The sequence below is a fragment of the Colius striatus genome, chromosome 1, assembly GCF_028858725.1.
Source record: "Colius striatus isolate bColStr4 chromosome 1, bColStr4.1.hap1, whole genome shotgun sequence".
Lineage (NCBI taxonomy): Eukaryota > Metazoa > Chordata > Aves > Coliiformes > Coliidae > Colius > Colius striatus.
In genome coordinates, this window is record NC_084759.1 from 8,720,183 (window position 1) to 8,740,168 (window position 19,986).

General features: G+C 39.9%; 1 protein-coding gene across 1 annotated transcript in view; it reads left to right on the forward strand.

Annotated features, from left to right (window-relative positions):
• The first annotated feature begins 6,142 nt into the window (after positions 1–6,142).
• Positions 6,143–19,986, forward strand: part of NAALAD2 (N-acetylated alpha-linked acidic dipeptidase 2) — a 35,753-nt gene continuing 21,909 nt past the window's right edge. The window contains exons 1-11 of the mRNA XM_062020495.1: positions 6,143–6,224; positions 7,447–7,558; positions 9,699–9,885; positions 11,227–11,328; positions 12,576–12,701; positions 13,354–13,540; positions 15,201–15,294; positions 15,573–15,671; positions 17,867–17,952; positions 18,616–18,735; positions 19,145–19,227. Coding sequence (XP_061876479.1) covers positions 6,143–6,224; positions 7,447–7,558; positions 9,699–9,885; positions 11,227–11,328; positions 12,576–12,701; positions 13,354–13,540; positions 15,201–15,294; positions 15,573–15,671; positions 17,867–17,952; positions 18,616–18,735; positions 19,145–19,227 — 1,278 coding nt within the window. The remainder of the gene's footprint in view (positions 6,225–7,446; positions 7,559–9,698; positions 9,886–11,226; positions 11,329–12,575; positions 12,702–13,353; positions 13,541–15,200; positions 15,295–15,572; positions 15,672–17,866; positions 17,953–18,615; positions 18,736–19,144; positions 19,228–19,986) is intronic.

Genomic DNA, 19,986 nt, shown 5'->3' on the forward strand with positions numbered 1-19,986 from the left:
GTGAGCCCAGGTTGCATAGTTTTACTGAGCCCAGTCTTGAAAATCAGGAACACAAAAAGTTCCACTTAAACAACAAGGAAAAGCTCCTTTGCTGTTCAGGTGAGGGAGCCCTGGCACAGGCTGCCCAGGGAGGGTTTGGAGTCTCCTTCTCTGAAGGTTTCCAAGCCCACCTGGACATGTTCCTATGTGACCTGATTGAGGGAACCCGCTTCATCGGGGGGTTGGACTGGATGATCTCTAGAGATCCCTTCCAGCACTAGCCATTTTGTGATTGATTCTGTGATCAAGGACAGAGCCTACAGAACTTCTCAGTATGATGTATTCATTGCCCTTGTGATGGAAAAGCTTTTCTTCATATCCAGACAGAACCTCTTGTTTCAGTTTAAGACTTGTTTCTCATCCTCCTGTCACACCTCACTGAATAGTCTGGCTCTGTCTTCTTGAGAAACTTCTTGTACATGCTGAAAGGTTTCATTTGGTTTGCGTTCAACACACCGTCCTTTACTCTCTGCATCACTGAGTACATTCCTCTTGTAGATGAAAGGGTCAAAGTTTGCAAGCTGAACTTGTCAGCTGCCAGCAACGTAAACTTCATTTGAGTTGGAATCTGATAATGGACTCCTGAAGTACAAGATAACAGAGACTCTGACTCAAGGCATCACAATCTACTACCCTTTTAATCCTTAGTCAGATAGACTGCAGAGGCCATGAGTGAGTTCTGGAGGACTGTGCAACTGGCAGGGTCAGAAGGAAACTACTGATCTGCAAAATTTTTAGGATCGATTTTGTCTCCTACCAGCTTCATATTGTCAGTTTGGTTACACTTACACTAAGGTAGGTATTTTCAATATTGAATCAAATACCCAGACATTATCAGAGAAACAGTCTTAGCAGTTTGTCACACTGGTAATATCTTAGTTCTAGCAGGAAAAGCTAGAAAAAGCCTGTAAAAGAACAGGGTGGCTAATAGATATGGTTTTGATTTGGTCTGGAAGTAACTCAAAGAGAGACGAATCTTAAGAGACACTGATCATCTTAACAGCTCTGAGCTCTCTCCTTGGCTGCTGAGATGCTAAGTAACAGCAAAGAGTGAGATGAGGTTTGGTTTGGAGGAGCTTCTTCCACCTCCTCACAGATGTGACTTTTCACTCCAGACACGCAGTACTTTAGATCTCACCATCGGGCTCAGTTTTCTCTGGCTGCAGTTATTCTCAGGAGCATTTGTAAGACATGATACTACAACTTTGGCTTTGTGATTTAGTGATGTGTATAGTGGGTTATTTAGGCAATGTCCCAAGACTCAGGAAATGGTGATCACACAGGGTAGATACTGCATTCCTTATGCTGCATACTTTGGAACTGGTGGTACCAGCAAAGAGGAGAAAGTAAAGCAGATACAGCAACAAAAGGAGTGGCACAAGGAAGGAGCAGCTGAAGAGAAAATCATCCCAGGAGCAGAGGAAAACGTAAACCTATATGGGAGGAGGTAGCTTTATTCCTCCTCCTTTTTGGAAAATAAAAAGGCCCTAGCAACACTCTGCTCTCTCCCCACATTCTTTCAGAAGCGTATAGATTGCTGCACCCCATCCTTCTTCTTAAAGGTAAGCAAACGGCATCTGTAAATTCTAAATCCAAAGCTTCTGTTTTACCTGGGTGAATGGTATTTATTTGGCCTTTATGTGCTGTTTTTCTCATTTTCCCAGGAAGCATGTAGATGAGACAGCTCAGGGATACTTTTGCAATGCATCAGCAAACAATTTCAAATATCCATGTATAAAATAGATATGATCCAAGAGGGACAACAAAAATTCTTGTGTAGTTATGTCACTCCTAACACTGGCCTTCACAACATACCAGAGGAGGAGAGGGGAGGGGAGGAGAGGAGAGGGGAGGGGAGGGGAGGGGAGGGGAGGGGAGGTTTGGGTTGGAAGGGACCTCCAAAAATCTAGAGCAACTCTTCTGCCATCAGCAGGGAATCCTCAATCAAGTTGCTCAGAGCCACATGCAACCTGACCTGAACTGTTTCCAGGGATGAGGCATCTACAACCTCTCTAGTAGCAATGTTTCACCACCCTCATTGTAAAAAATTTCTTCTTTACATCTAATCTGAGTCTACTCTCTTTTAGTTTAAAACCATTACCCCTTGTCCTAGCACAACAAACCCTACTAAAATGTCTGTCACCATCTTTCTTATAAGCCTCCTTAAGTATTGAAAGGCTAAGATCTAACCAGAGCCTTCTCCAGACTGAATAACCCCAACTCTCATCTTTTCTTCACAGGAAAGCTGTTCAATCTCTCTGATCATCTCTGGCCTCCTCTGGACCCACTCCAACAGGTCCATGGAAGAAGCAATAAATCCTTACTCAGCTGGGAGAGAAGAATAAATGTTTCAAGAATAAGGCTGGAAAGAACCCAAAGTTCTAAATTTATGAAAACAGAAGGTTTCAGAATGTGGCTTTATTCAACACTGGAGTAGGCACTACAATTTCTGAGAAAGAGACAGCTTGCTTTGAAACACTTGATTGCACAGGTGATTGGTATTTTTTTCAAGCAATATATACATGAAGTTCATTATTTTTCTAAGCCTGATGAAAAGAATAGATTTAAATATGACTGGATAAGTGTACAGAGCTGGTTTATGAATATTTACACAACTTCTCAGTTAATATTTTACTCATTTACAAGACCTGGAGGCATTTAGGAAAGAAAAGATCAGCCCAGATTGGCCAATAACTAGACGACCTCAGCCTAGTCAGAATGAGCATTTTTTTTATAGGGGGCTTCACTTTTGAGGGAAATGTAACTCTAAGGCTCTTCTGGGTAACAACATTCCCTGACATTTATATCACCACCACTCCCACCCTCACTCCCCGCCCTTGCTCTGGTGTCTCTGAGCCATCAGACAACCAAGGAAACACAAAGAAACAGCTCAAGCATTTCCATCAATGCATGGAGCAGTCCAGGGCACCCAAGATCCCTGTTCTTTTCTACACACTCACCTACCAACTTCAAACTGTAACAACTTGTAGTTATTGAGAAGACCCAAAAGCACAAAATTACAAATAGATGTACAAGACAGGTAGTTGTGTGGGATTTCTGCCTTGTCCTTTTCATCCCTGCTCAGCTACTTTATTACATGGATTCTTGGTCTCCTAAGCACATCCTGCAGCTGCTTTTGCCTCCCACTCTACAGATTCACCTGGCCACAGATGATATACCCAGCTCTTCCATTCAGGCCACAACATAACAATCAAATGTTCCCTCAGCCAGCCCATGCTTGGGATACCTTTATGGACTTACCTAATCCTACAGCAACTTGCTTTTCTTGCCTCACAGTACATCCCTTTCCTCTTGCCCCCAAAATTTTCCCAAAAAGGCCCCACACAAACCAGAAGAGGCAACCAATATGCTCATAAATCAGAAAACTTTATTTCTAGGTCAGTTTCAGACAGAGAAGGTGGGTGTGTGGGGATCTCCTTGTTCATGGCTGTGGGGAGCCTCCAGCTGCCTGTGAGGCCATGGTGGGTGCAGGCTGGGGCTGTGTGTGCCTCCTTGTCCTCGGGACAAGTGCTGTGCGGAAAGCTGCAGGAATCTCTGAATGGCTGAGGGGGAAAGGGACAAGACTGCACTAAGGTCTTTGTGTTCTTTACAGCCTAAGGCTGTAAAAAATAGGGTAATAAATACTAAGGGAGCAGCCACTCTTGGTCACCATGGGGAACCCCTGCCCAGGGCCCTGTCACTTCTGAGTCTCCCCAGCAGCCAAGTGACATCTGTCCTGAGGTGGCCATGTCACCAATGCCACCACCAACCTGCTGCCCATGGTAACATAGCTACGACATTGCTGGGGATGGTGCCCAGAGCAGATAGATCAAAAATGTCACCAGCCAGGTGTTATTTTGGTTGTATCACTCTCTGGCTGAGTGGCTAAGGACGAGGGTCTGGTCCCATCCTCTTCAGGCGCTCTGTCCCGAGAAGGCAAAGAGCAGACATGAACTGTTGTACCACAGGCAACCCCTGTCTGTGGCCCAGCAGTGCCCTTCCCTTCTCTTTCCCCTGTCCTCTCATCTTTGCTCATCCATTGGCTCACTTCCAGCCTGGCCTTTAAGCTTTCAATACCCTCAGGTATCTGGCCTGATTCCAAGAGGCTTCCTCTGTCATATCTATCAGCTTAATGGCATAGAGGAGTTGAGAGCATCAAAGTAAAGTTCAGCTGGAAAAACTGGGTACAGTGTGGGAGAAAATGTTGTTTTCATTTTGAATTTTTATCTTTCTTTTGGACTACATGTCTATTTTAATTTGTAATAATGAAATTACTTTTTCCCTAAGTTGGGTCTGTTTTGCATGTGGTGGTAGTTGGCAATTGGTGCCCTTGTGTCTCAGCCTTTTCATCTTATTTCCTTTGCCTGTCCTGTTGTGAAGGGCATGTAATTTGAAGCATAGATTTGGAATATATGTTACACTAGCATTTAAATGGAACATAATATTCTCCAGTGGTGGCCAATCCATGGAATAACTAATAACTAAATAGTACTAGGACTGTATTTTAAGTTATAGAAGCCACTGTGTTGCTCAGTCTCAGCACTTATGATGCCATTATCACTTTAAAAAGGCATAGGCATAGAAATAAATACATTTTATACTTTCTCACAGTTGCTATTCTTACCTTCTTCCTCCCCTGATGTTATCATCATGTGAGGCCTAATTTAGATAGTAATCTCCAAAAGCCCTTGTCACTTTACTGTCTATTATGTGCCAGTCCTACACCTGTGGTGCTATATAAGTGCTAATAATACATCAATATGCTCATTCTTTATGAGTTCTGTAGGTGGAATTCCATCTGGTTTGTATATGTCAAGTGAGTTGTTGGTGTGAAAAGTCCTTGCTGTTCAGAATTTGTGATGGTTTATGAGCAGTTGGGAAATGACAGGAAAAAAGATCACAAAACTGGACGTGCTTATCACTTGAAGACATCCAGCCGTATGCTTAAGACAGTGGCCGTGACTGGTGCTGAATACTCAAGTGCTGTGATTCTTCTCTAATCTCTGAAAAGTCTCAGTGAAGCAATTAGGACATAAACCAATCTTTTCAACTGTTTCTGAATATTTTCACCTCAACATAATCCATGTATGAAATGTTTCATACTTGGAAATGTAAGAAATGTTTCATACTTTCTTTCACAAGATGTATTGACTTTGGACTCTGTCGGAAGTGAGTGGGAAGAACTCAGAGCATGTCCAAGATCCCAGAAAAGCTTTTTTCCCTTCAGCCAGATAACTGGGCTCAAATGGGCAGGTCCTCAGTTCCAGAGAGGTCAGTCTTAGTTTCCCCATAGCTGTGCAGGAGCTGAGCAGCAGGGAGTGATGTGCAGGGCCAGGGTAAGCTGGTTTGAAACTGGATGATTCTATGACCCTATGAAAATATCTTGACTCTTCCCTGAGCTGAAGTTGTGTCCTTTTCCATAAGATACTGATGGATTAGACTAGAAAAACTTGATCCTAAGAAACTTGTAATCCAAAATGTAAAAAGCTAGAGAATATGGGAAATAATTTTAGAGCTTTTCCCTGCTGAAAATGGAATGACATGTAGAAGTACCCCATTGGCTAGCCTCAGTTGTATTCTGAGCTGCTCTAAGTATTCATCGCTTGCCAAGGATTATTGTAACCACTGCTTACAAAGGGGAGCAATTCAGTGCTTCCTTGGTAAAGAGAACACAAGTTTTCCCATCCTCCATTTCATTTCCTGGACACTTCCAGTGGAACAAACACTGTGATTAAGCCTAAAACGCGAACTTTCAAAACTGGAAAGTCCTGATAATATAAATTAACCTTTAAAATAGTACTTAATGCATTGCTTAGTGCATAGTCTAGAAGCATAATTTTTACAGAGATGCACACAACGCTGCACAAAAGTTGTCTTCTGGGGTGAGACCCAGGAATGGAAGTGTTTTATAGCACTCTGAAAATCATATCATCATCCTACAGGGATTAAGGCAGTTCAGGCAGAACAAGCGCTGAGCAACACAGACGCCAGGGCCAGCCCCGGGTCGCAGGGCGGGAAGAGGAGGAGGAGAAGGAGGAGGAGGAAGGCGGCTGCTTGCCTGCCCTCCTCGCAGCCTGCTGAGCTGCTGGCCGCCTGTGCCCCTATGGCCAGAAGTACGGCCACTCTCCGCAGATGGCTGGGGTGCCCCGGGCTGCTGGGCTGCTTTGTGCTGGGCTTTCTTGCAGGTGAGTATAGCGACACGGGCTCAGCCTTGGTCTTTGGGGAGTGAGGAACACAACGGCTCCGTGCCTCAGCCGGAGGCACCTATTCAGTTGCTATTTTAGAAATCAAAGGCAGAATATAGAGGAGGAGGAGCTTTGACTGACAGCCAAGAGTGGAGTTGCAGAATTTTTTCATCATGTGCAATGAACTTTACTGGAACATCAAGTTCTTTTCTGCAGCCACTTGCAGCATTTGATTTTAAGTCTAAAATTGCATATCTGCATCTATCCTTTTAAAACTTGTGCTGTAGCACACACCTGAGGCTAAAGGGTGAAAGAAAAATCCATAAGTGGTATCAAATATAAAACCCAGTGGTTTAATTTAGGAGATCCCTGAGCTACAAATTTCTGGTGCTTATGCTGTTCTTACACATTTTTCATACTCCAAACCAGGATACTGGGCAAAGGGGACCTGTAGTCTGATCTGGTAGCACTGGTATGTTCAGAGTATTACCACAATTGTGTTTAACAGATCATATATGTTGTGCATGTGACACCACAAATACTTGGCTTTGTTTTGACATTTTTCCCAGACTGGGATTTTCTAGCTGTAGAAAATAGATTGTTTTAGAGGGTTTTTTAAAAGACAAATTCACACAGTTTACATACTCTCTTCTTTCAGATTTATGGCTACTGAAAAAGCTTTAACTTTTAAGAACTGACTTGGGTCACATTTAACTTTATTCCTTTAATTATTAAATCGACTAATCCTACCTTTCATTGACTCTGTAACTATTATAATGTTGGCAGGGTGACTGTTGAGTCCTGGACCTTCATTTTTAATATGTGTATACAAATATTTTAAAGTATATATAAAAATTAAATTAAGGATTTTCATCATGATAATCAGGAGTTCAATCCTCAAACTGCAAAATTGACAACTTATTTGATAACTGATTCAAATCAATGAGAGATTAATCTGCATTAAAAGGGAGACTGTATTTACCAGATATTTGAGGTGTACTCTTTTGCTTTTGTCAATTTGTTTGAAATTCAGTCAATGAAGTATATTTATTTTTCTGCTTCACTTCTGTGTTTGAACCAGCAAACACTGGCAGAGGGTGCTCTAAGCACTGTTCATTGTCGTGGTTTTAAGGAGGCTGTTCAGCACTTTAAGTTGCTTTTAGGCTCAAATATGTAAGGACCGGGTTCTTGCTGAGCAGGAGGCTTTTCAAATGTGTTTCAGGATGGTTTACAAAACCGACTGAAAAAAACTCTGACTCTTCGGATGTCTATCGAAATGCTCGACAGAAACTCGTGGCTGAAATGAAAGCAGAAAACATCAAGCAGTTTCTTCGGTAAGCCCTGGGCATCTTCGGTTTTGGATAGCTTTATTAATCACAAAAGCCAGAAAGTGAGAACACCAACTCCAAGGAATAGCCTCTGAAAGCAGAGCTGTTAAGATGCTTTGGAAGTATTTAGTTTGTACAGAGTGTCTGGGGGACGGAGAAGGGAGAGATTCACAACCCTCCTGCTCCTCACTTGCCCATTTTGGAAGTGCTGTTCAGTGTACTTCCCTCAGGCTGCATTACTGCAGTGCTTGTCATGCTTTTAAATTATTATTTCCCATGGTCTTGATTTAATGCAGTATAGGTGTCTGGTCTTACCTCCTAAGTGTCTGAAGCTCCAACATCAGATTACTTTGCTTTGTCTCAGACTGATTTTACCATATTTCAGATATACTGATGGCTATTAATTACAATTGATTGATAAACTATCAACTGTCTCCCTAAAATTTCAGTTTGATTAACTAGTCTAAGTTGAAAATGAATGTCTTTAAAATGTAACATTAAATAATACTGCAAAGATCTCATGGCACTGAAATGTAAGTGTAGTTATGTGGTAGTTTGAGCCTGGCTGGATGCCAGGTGCCCACCACACCGCCTTATCCCCCACCTCCTCAGCAAGCCAGGGAAGGGGAGAAAATAAGATCAGAATATAATATCAGAAAACTGATATTTCCTTTAGTTTGGCCATATTGGATAATGTGCTGGTAATTGGATGCTCAGGATCTCATTATATCCTGCCTTCTGGTTCAGATGAAGGGCTCTGACCATGCACAGTATGTATGTATGGCTGGTTAAGTCTTGCATGATGTAATTGGTACTAAATATTTTTTACATCCTAACACATTCCTGTGGTTCTTTCAAAGCTTCTAAAATGCTCGGGATATAGAAGTACCCTCATTATTGTGCATATTTCTATCTTCTACAGAGGTACAAATGTATTTCCACAAAAAGTAAGCAAATACAACCTCTGGTTAGTAACATGTTGGTGTTCAGCATGTAAATCAGCAGCTGGATCATAAACATCAAAGAATTACTAGCAAATTCGGTTTCTGTACATTTCTTCTGAACCCAAAAGGTTTCATTTTGAACATCAATTAGCTTTTTCAGTCTATAGGCCTTATCTTGTTGCTCTCAGTAGATTAGAGAGTTCCTTAAGATTGAGTGAGAGTCTAGGTGACACAGAGACTGATGACAGCAAGAAATAGCTCTGCAGTTATACTAAAGTTTCATGGCCATAGAGTATTAATGTTAACTTCTTTGTCTGCTTGCTTTGATGATGAGCCAAATGCCTCAGTCTTTGGGTTTTTTCCTAAACTCCAATAAAAAGCAGGGACTGCAGAACAAGTAAATTAATACACTATCAAAAAATTTTTTAAAGTGTAAAAAAAATGTGAACTGAGAATTTTGATCCATATTCTTAGTTTTTCAGACTGCCAATTAATTAATGGTAATTAATGATATGTTAACAAGTAGCCTGCTGGGAATTCAAAGCTGGTGCTTCACACCCAGCTGACAGTTCAATGTTCACCATTACTCATTTGTTCACCATTACTCATTTGTTCAGTGGGCTAAACAAATTGTACACATATTGAGTAGGGTAGCCCAGAGGGGCTGGACATTGTTTCTCACTATGTATCACTATTATGTGATATACCTGATTCTGAGTGTAAACGCTGTTGAGAAGGCTTTATCATTCAGACTTTTGATTAAGAAAAAAAGGGAACAAGTCTGTGCAACTAGTTTGACATTATTTTACAAGTTAAACTTACTAGTATATGTTATGCCACCAATGTACCAACCTATCATCAGATACCAGAATTAACTGGGAGGGTTCCTTCTTGGATGTGAAGCTTTTCTGCTTCTTGCATACGATTCATATTCTTATGCTGCGTGGTAGATCTGGAGACTTCTATTATGCAAAGAGAAAGATTCACCTGACTTATCTTAAGGCCTCAGGAAAGATCCTGTGCTCTGACTACATTTTGGGCTTATCCTGATGCAGACTCTGATAAACAAACACTCAGACTTCATGTAAGACCTTACTTTCCATGCATGTGGCTGGAAGATAAGCTTTATTCACACTGATCATAGTTCACTATTGTGTGTCTCTGCATTTGGTTCTTACCAGCAATTTTCTGGTTTATCCTAGCTCATTTACCAGGTTGCCTCACCTCGCAGGAACTGAACAGAATCTTCTTCTTGCCAAACAAATTCAAGGCCAGTGGAAGGAATTTGGATTGGATTCAGCAGAACTTGTTCATTATGATGTCCTTCTTTCATACCCAAATGAAACGCAGCCAAACTACATCTCAGTAATTGATGATCAAGGGAATGAGGTGATCTTTTTAATGATCAAACTACATTTATGTAAGACTTTGTTAAGAAACAGTGTCTTCCTGTTTTCCAACCCACTCATTGCAGCATGTGCTTTATAATGTGACAGAGATTCCAGTGCAGAGGGAACTCATATTTAGAAATGGTTTTCTAGACTGTGCAGCAAAACAACAGAGTGGCTGAAATCTCAGTGCCTCACAAAGGCAGAGAGGATGTGTGGAGAGACAGTTAAAGCCAATAGACCATAAGGTATAGGAATGGTCATACTGGTTTGGATTAAGGGCACATCTAGGCCAATATCCTGTTTCCATAAACAGCTTTAAGTAGATGCACAGGGAAGTTTAAGAACAAAGAGATATGTTTAGGACATGCAATTCTTCCACTGTCTAGCTGTTTTCAGCTCAGGGGTTCTCTGCATGTGCAATCAGTCTCTTTAATAATCCTCATTAGACCTCTTTTCCAAGTATTTATCCAGTTAGCGACCCTGTTAGGTCTCTCTTCAAGTACTTGTCCAGTTTCTGCTTGAATACCTGTAAAGTTTTTGCTTCCACAACATGCCAAACTAAGGAAAGAATGCCACACAGATACCATCCATTGTATCCACCACCTCCTTTCATTTGCTCTGAACCTGATCTTACTGGCTTTCTGTGTCTCCTAAGTAATAATGAACAGTTGGTCTATAGTCACATTTCCCATTTTTTACACACAGGGGAACAAAGAGTGAAATCTGAGCAAGGAGAAGAGATAGGACTGATACAGAAGCATCACTGCACATAAGTGGGGATGAAGAGCGCTGGTAGAAACTAAGGAATATGTGCTCAGGGATGAAATAAGCTTAGAAGTGAAGGAATGGAGGAATTCTTCCAGTCTCTATGATCTCACAAGGTAGCAAAGAGTAGATATGAACCTTGAGACAACATGAGTGTTACAGCAGATAGTACTACAAGACAGCACACTTAACTGAACCATAACTAGCACAGAGTTAAAGAGAAGAGTCATTTTACAGGTGGGAGTAATTACAAAAAATACCTGTGATGGCATGGATGAACTAGATGTGTCTTTATTGTCACCACCTCTTGGCAATTTTCAACTAATTTCCTGGGGTTCAGGCAATGACTGGTGAGCAGCTTCTGTTAACTGATCCATCTCTGTATAATCATATCTGCATTCTGTTATGAAAATTCAGGGATATATCCCTATCTGTTTTTTGCTTGATAGATAGAAGTGTATTTTTTGTAACAATTTATAGATCCTAGTGTAACATTTGCAATAGCTAAGCTTAGTGTACAACTTGCACTTGGAGGCAGAGTGTTTGACCAAAGATTTCTGTTATTTATTGATAGATTTTCAATACATCATTGTTTGAACCACCTCCACAGGGATATGAAAATGTTACTGATATAGTACCACCATATAATGCTTTTTCAGCACAAGGAGTGACGGAGGTAAGAAGAAAGAATTAGGTAAATGATGAGCTGAAGTCATGTCATGTAAAACAGTTGCTGGGATAGATTGCTCCAACTTCTCAAAATATGTGTTGCAGTAGTTTTAATTAACCATTAGTATAAGAGAACGCTTAAGGACAGCTAGACCACATACTGTGGAAAGGTTAGAAGTCTGTTACCACAAAAGCTTTCTCAAATTCCTAGAACTCTGAATCCCTAATGAATTGAAAGCTTTTATCTTTACGGGAATGTTGGACACATCTCAGATAACTACATTACACAATTGTATATATGGAGAGGATTTGCTTAAGTCTGAGGTACAAATAGTAACATGTAAATCAATTTGGAAGATGTTTTGGATTAGATTAATTTCTTCAAAGGCTACAAAAGTCCATCATGTAATCATAGAATCATAGAATGGTAGGGACTGGAAGGGACCTTTAGAGATCATCTAGTCCAACCCCCCTGCAGAAGCAGGTTCACCTAGATCAGGTCGCATAGGAACATGTCCAAATGGGTCTTGAAGACCTCCAAGGAAGGAGACTCCACAACCCCTCTGGGCAGCCTGTGCCAGGGCTCCCTCATCTGAACAGTGAAATAGTTTTTTCTTATGTTTAAGTGGAACTTTTTGTGTTCCAGCTTCATCCCATTGCCCCTTGTCCTGTTGCTAGCTACGATAGCAAAAAAGGATGTCCCAACCTCCTGACACCCAGCCTTTAGATATTTATAAATATTAATAAGATCTCCCCTCAGTCTCCTCTTCTCCAGACTAAACAGCCCCAGTTCCCACAGCCTTTCCTCGTATGAAAGATGTTCCACCTCGTATGAAAGATGTTCCAAATCTGATAATTTAATCTAATAATCTGATGATCTGATAATTCCTCATGGAGGAACAAGACAGGAGCAACATTGCATGTCATAAATGAGTGAAATTACTTGAGTATTGGTGCATACAAGGAATACCACTATTTTTTTATGGCCATAGAAGTTTATCAGTTTAGCGAAGTGCATTATTTTAGTTTCCAGCCTCAGTTTGTAGAGCTGCTGTAAATCCAGAATAATATAGAAAAGAGCAGTTTGAGCCAAGGCTTCCTATTATGGATATCTCTTGCTATTATTTTTATGGGCACTTGATTCCATTTGTAAAAATGCAAAAAGAAAAAAATCATACATAGTGAACAAAGCTGTGTTTCTGAAACCAGGTATTTTGCTTGTTGAATGACCAGTTGATTTTCTTTCTTGTGCAGGCAGATCTGGTGTATGTAAATTATGGCCGTACGGAGGATTTTTCCAAGCTGGAGCGTGAAATGGGAATTAACTGTACAGGAAAGATTGTTATTGCCAGATATGGGAAAATCTTCAGAGGAAACAAAGTAAGGGTTGTGCTTTATTTTTCCCTTTGTGGGTCAGACGCTGCTCATGGTAGAACTGGGCTCTAAGTAGTAACATAGGAGCAGAAGGCAGCCTGCAACGTATCTATTGTGACTCCATTCTAAGAATAACTTCCAAAACAAGAAAAGCAGATGAGTCTATTAATCTCTTGAGACTGAGACCCTGCAGACTCCTTGGGCAGTTCTTGCAACAGCTTAGTTCAGGAAACGGAGTAGTTGTAGGTCCAAGGCTTTTAGTACTTTTCACCTCTAGAACTACAGTCTTTTGAAGTATTTGACAAGGAGTCTGATGCATAGAGATTGAATAACTACTCATCTGACTTTTTAGACAACTCTGGCAAAGTTAGTAATAGTGGGACAGTAGGGATAGTGGTCAGTTTTGTGCCTCAGTGTTATGTCCTATGCTTAATTTCATAGCCTAGAGCTATGACTAAAGATGTAACACATATAATGAGGGTACTGTGTTTTACTGTTGTTTGTTCTGCTGACTCTGTGGTCATTTTCACTCTTCCATATATACAACTCCTAGAGCCATGTTCCCATGGACGTTAATTGCAACATTCAGATTTATTACTGCATTAAAAAAAAAAACAAACCAAAATTAGGCACTTCTTGAAAGCAAATAATTTCACAGGTTAAAAATGCCATATTAGCAGGAGCCCAAGGGATCATCCTTTATTCAGACCCTGCTGACTACTGTGCCCCAGGAGTAGATGCTTATCCAGATGGCTGGAACCTTCCAGGTGGAGGAGCCCAACGTGGAAATGTGTTAAACCTGAATGGAGCTGGAGACCCTCTGACACCAGGTTATCCTGCAAAAGGTCAGTGAAAGGTCTGTACCCCAGGCCATCAAGTACTTGATAAACTGGTGCTGAAAGTTATTGTGGTTCAAGAAATAATGCTATTTTCAGTGCAAATGGAAAGAAAACAGCTGCTTAAAATTATTTTTAGCAGTAGTTCATTTAGTTATTGGAGACTAAGTTCTGCCTGTGTGTCATTGCAACTGGTTGCTTTGGAGATAGGCAGAGGAATTAAGTTTTTAGGCAAATCTCTTTGCATGATCCCAGCCTTGTAACTCTTAATAGAGCAGGACCAGGCCCTGTAGGTTTACAGACTGTGAAGCGGCAGAAAATGGCTGAGAATTTATAGCCATTTTGAAATATCCGTGTTTCTCAAGAGAACCACTTAAAACTTGTGGTTTAAGCCCAGCCAACAGCTAAGCCCCACACAGCTGCTTGCTCACTTAACCCCAGTGGAATAGGGGAGAGAATTGTTAAGACTAGAAGTGAGAAAACTTGAGCATTGAGATCAAGACAGTTTAAGAAGTAAAGCAAAAGCTGTGCACACAAGCAAAGCAAAACAAGGAATTAATTCCCCACTTCTCATGGGCGGGCAAGTGTTCAACCATCCTCAGGACAGCAGGGCTTCAGCAGATGGAGTGGTGACTTGAGAAGGCAAAGGATATCACTCTGAATGTCCTCCCCTTCCTTCTTCTTCCCTTCAGTTTATCTGCTGTTTATCCTATGGTGTAGGATGTTCCTTTGGGTCAGTCGGAGTCAGCTGTCCCAGCTGTGTTCCCTCCCAACTCCCTATGCACCCCCAACCCACTCACTGGTGGAGTGAGGGGCAGAAAAGGCCCTGACTTTGTGTGACTGCTGCTCAGCAGTAGCCAAAACATTGCTGTGTTGTCAACACTGTTTCCAGCCTAAATCCAAAACAGCCCCATATTAGCTACTGTGAAGAAAAATAACTCTACTCCAGCTAAAGGCAGCACAAACTTGATTATAGTTTTCCATCAAAGAGGACAAAAAGCTTTGCTTGGAGATATATTTCCTTACTGATCGTAAATTCCAAGCAGGAAAAGTTTAAAATTCTCCTTACAGAGAGTAAAATTTCTGTAGAAAAAAAATAAACAGAAAAAAATGTGCTTGTATTGTCCTTGTAGTCATCCCGAATTCAGTCTGAACTAAGACACCTACCAGTCCTATCTGCTAATGCAATGGGAATACAGGGGCACGTCTGGGAAGCTCGCTGTCTTTGTGACCATTTTGGGGGACATAACAATAGGTTGTGTGTGCCCAGTCCATCAGATTCAGACTGTCTTCAGCATAGGTGAGTGAATCTTTGGATGTCTTCTGCAGCTTGCCAAGAGGCTGTGAGCGAGCTGTCTTTACTTTACACGCCAGCTTTGTTATCCGTCGGTTCGCTTGGAGGAGATGTAATAATATGGATGGAGAGCAAATCTATCCTTGCATCAAACGTGGGGACTTCTCACACAGTTTTGCAGACGCACTGTTGGGGTTTGTGGTTCTGTTGTTACAGTTCAGTTTCTGAGAAGCAATATCTAAGAAATGATGTGAGAATTAAGAGCAGCGATGAGTGCTTGTGCCTGTTCTGTGGCTGCATTTTTCCGAAGTATTCCCATTTTGGTGAAAGTTGCCGAGAATACTATAAACCTGACATTTTGTTATGATTTCTCAGAGTACACTTTCAGGTATAAAGTTAATGAAGGTGTAGGAATTCCCAAAATCCCAGTTCATCCCATTGGATATCATGATGCAGAAGTATTATTGCGGTGAGTACACAATCAATCCTCCTCACCAGAAGTCAGCATTCACAAATGTGCAGCAAAATTTTTTATACTAAGATGGTAAAATCTATGCTGTTACTGCTATGCTGTACTTACTGCTCTTTTGTAGTAGTGTGTGCATCAGAAAATATGGAAAATTCAAAGCAATCTGTTCCTGGCATAATGTTTTTAAACCTACCTTGTTTTAGGTCAAAGAATTATTAAAGGAATTTAAGGTTTTAGCCTACTAGTCAATTACATTTGTCTTGATTTTCACTTCACAGTGCAATGGGGGGACCTGCAGCTCCAGACAGCAGCTGGAAGGGAAGTCTCAATGTATCTTATAACATAGGGCCAGGATTTGCAGACAACTCTTCTACAAGGTCTGTTTTAACAATTGCCTATTGACAAGTTGTTGCAAAACAAAATCTCAACAAGAAAAAGACTGTGAAACAATACATCTAGAGATATTCTAGAGAATCATACTTCCTTCTGAGTGATAATAATCCAAGTGTAAATTATTAGAATTTGAAAATACATTATCAAAATGATAGCTTTGCTCAGTGTCCCTAGTGTCAATGGATAGATAGGTTCAGAGGGTATAGGTCCAGTCCTGTCATTCCAACTGGAATCTTTAAGGTTCAGACATTGTTTCAGTGATCCTTTTCAAAATGACTATATAGCACTAAGTAGATATTTTTTAATATTCTTAAATTAGCTCTAAACTTCCTCCTATTAACCCTAAACTTCCTCCTCACTTCAAATTTGGTCTTTCTCTTCTGTTTCTGGTGACCAAGGGGACAACAGGGCTGCCAGCTTGTACCAGTCCAACAGAGAAGCACTGACAACTCAGTAGTCCTCTTCTGTATATGTTTCCCTTGTTCACTGGAACTTATTTAAGGAGTTAATGAATTGTTCCCCAAAGCTGGTCAGTCTGCGTTGTTGAAAGCCCTGGACATCAACAAGTTGGAAAAACCCAAAGCCTGTACATCTTACTAATTTGTTTTACAGGAACTGTCCCTTCTTTAGCTGGATTAGCAATAGTATGTTTGAGGTTTATATTTTTTCAACTCTGACAGAGAAATATGACTGTCAGGGTCTACAGCACTGAGGGAGTTGCTCTGTAGCAGGTCAAGGCACACACAATTGCATTTGGCATTCGAGAATTTGACTGGCTGTCACAGACTGTCATATCGTTCTTCCTTCTTTATAGCTGATAAGCTGCAATAAATAAAGCTAAAGATCACTTTCTATCACTTTTTGACTTAAAAATGATTTCAGTCTACAATAGTCAGAGTTCTGTGAGAACTGGTAGTGGACCACAATGAACAATGTGTAAAAATGGTGTATCGTTATCACAGCTCTGCCTCCTGCAAAACAAGAGCATGTTCAAAGATATCATTTTGTAAGGACTTCATTGATCATTATTCTTCTCTGTTCTGCTTGAACACTAACTGAAAATGAATAAAGCAGAAGTAAATCAATAAGAAAGCATATTTAACAAAATAAAGGTGCTATTTGGAATGTCTTTAGAGCAGTAGTGAGAAAAGAAATAATATGATTCATCCACAAAACGTGTCCGTGGGAAATGTTTTTGAATGCACTTTTTAGCATCTTCCTACTTGATAGGGTAACAGTTTTTGTAAATATGCTCTAATCCTACATATACTTCTTTCTCAGGGTAGTTCCATATCAAAATGAACATTTTCAGTCTAGGTAGAAAGTCACTTGCACATAGAAAGTGTGCAAGTGTATGCATGCTCAAGGCACTGGTGTCATATTCTGGGCAAAGATCCAGTGGCTATCCTGAAGTAGGTTTTGATTTTGACAGCTATGCAGATTTTCTGCTGAAAAGATAACTTCAAATGTGAAACTCTTGGGGTTTTGCCACATACAAAAAAAGCATTGTTTGATGCTTTGTTTCTTCTACAGGTTAAGAGGGGCTGAATACTCTTAAGAGGGGCTGAATACATGATTTTTAGCTCTCCTAATACTTGAATTTCCTTCTTTTTTTTAAATAAAATTCCACAAGCAGATTTTACTGGAGTAGAGGGATGGAGGATTGACAAATCTTGATCACTTAGATCTGCTGTCCTAACCAGAGATTTCAGTTTACTCCTGGGTGAATATTTCTAATGATCTTTTCTCCAAGTTCTATCTTATTACATGGAATTGTACTAGAAAACACAGATGTATTATTTATTAAAATATGTATATGTGCAATTAGAACTGTGGTCAAAATGTAAATGTATTTTGAATTACTGTATATACTTTTCAGTTTACTCCTCTAATACACAATTATCTGATTGAGTATCATAAAGACTAATTCAGTAAATTCTGTAAATGTTTGAAAGTTTATAGATTGATCCATTTCATAGGGTTATTTCTAAGGCATTTTTCTGTCAGCAGCTTAATCTGAGGTAAAAAACGGAACACTGATACAGTCTGACAGGTTAAATCAGTGCTGAGCACACAAAGCGGAACAGAAACATAAACTTTCTGGCTTACGGATTATTAATGTTGACTTTTTATTGCCTCTCAGTCAGAAATGGTTATTCCATACTGCTTTTTATTTCAGAAAAGTCAGAATGCATGTTCATACAAACAGTAAAATAACACGAATTTACGACGTCATTGGCATCCTCAGAGGAGCTGTGGAACCAGGTGAGCAGTGGGTGCTTGATGATTTTCATTCCTTCTTTTATTTCGTGTTTGGTGAAATTGTTCTTGTGTTGCCTCAAACTTCAGGTTTTTTTAGATATCCAAATAATATGAAATCTAAGAAAACTTTAACAGTTGTCCTATTCCTCTCATCACTCTGTTTTACACTGGTGTTTCCAAGAACATATTTGAATGGGAATGCTAGGATGGTGATACGTCAGAAGATTTTTACTGCAGAGTTCCTCTTACACCATTCATACATTTTTACTTTGCAAAATTTAAAACAATGCAAAGTACAGAAAGCTAGTGATGATTTGAGACCTCAACATGTTACTTTTTAGTGAAATATATATATTAAATATTTCATGTCTTCATTTTTGTATTTCAGTAGAGTAAGTGAATGATTGCAGATTACCTTAAAAATTAATTTTGTAACACTTGTATTAAAGGTCTTCCTTTGTTTGACACAAATAAGGTAAATTTCCTTCAAAGGATGAGTTCCTGTGTGACCTACTCTAGGTAGCCTGCTCTGACAGGGGGGTTAGACTAGATGATCTTTCGAGTTCCCTTCCAACCCTTAAGATTCTGTGATTCTGTGATTTTGTGAAATACAGGTAACATAAATGAATTTTTAATTAAAGATTGATATTGTGTGTTTGTTTCTAGACAGATATGTTATCTTAGGAGGTCATAGAGACTCTTGGGTATTTGGTGGTATCGATCCAACTACAGGTGCAGCTGTTCTGCAAGAGGTTGTACGGAGTTTTGGTAAAATGAAGATGGAAGGTAACTTAATTCCTACAGACATGAAATGATGGATATATGGGAAAACAGCAGCTTTGAGGAGCTGTGTTGAATGTTCCCATAAGGAGTTGTGTTGATTTAACTACAGAAAGTTGTATTTCTTATTATGAAAGATTCAAATTCATTGAAGAGATGCACATGTAGCATCACATCTTAGTTGGCTGAATTTATTCCCTCACGTCTCTCATCAGTGTAGTTGGGTGGAATGAAAATATTGCATTAAGAAGAAATGCTTCTGCAATAATACATTACTCTAAGGATTTTAAAGAGATTTTTTTTACTGCTAAATCAATTAAGCACTATTTTTTTAAAGTGATTTCAATTAACTGTGATCTTTCACTGGAATGTCTAACTTTAAATTGAATTTTCAAGTTTAGCTCTGTGATTGCAGGTTGGAGACCTAGGCGAACGATTATTTTTGCTAGCTGGGACGCAGAAGAATTTGGATTACTGGGTTCCACAGAATGGGCTGAGGTAAATACAAAACTGTGTAAAGAAAGTAAAAGTTGAAAGTCTGTTGCAGGCAGTTGCAGTAAATAGTGGCATCTATTCCTGGACTGCAACCAATAGCTTCAAGGTGAAGTTGGAGAACAGCCCTTTCAGGTGCTGTGAGTAACTCATATTTATGCAAATTTCCTACATAACTTCTTACAACATAAGTGCACTAATTCTTCTAAGGGTTAGAAATCTACCTCAATTCAAAGCTAATATCCCTCAGTGGTCTCTATGTGGAATTCTGACCTTCGTTTACAGAATAGCATTTTTTGTAACCTAAATTGATTTGATTTCTAATTTTGAGAAATTTCTTAATTTCTATAAACTGAAGTTCAGATCATGTATCTGTGATCCACAAGCCTTTTGTGTGAAGTGAATTCTCCTGAGCAGATGAAAAGGTGGATGACGTATAAGTGAATAGTTCCAAATTCTTGTGACACTTCCAGTATTGTAGAGTCTCAGGGGCAGGAAAAGCAACTCATTCTGTGGTGGGATCCCTGACTATATTCCTGCTTTACAGAAGAATGTTGGGGAATTCAGAAGGGAGGTTCTGAGTGTTTTTCTCTTCTTTACTTTGTTAGGCATGTTCAGCTCGTAATTGTGTAAGTGGTTTTGTTCAGCCCTGGTAAGAAATATAGGTCTTACAAGAGTTTTCATTGCTTTGTCTATAAAATCCAAATTAGAAATACAGCAGGCAGAAAATTGGCTGATGAAACATGTTTTTGCTGAATGGTGTCA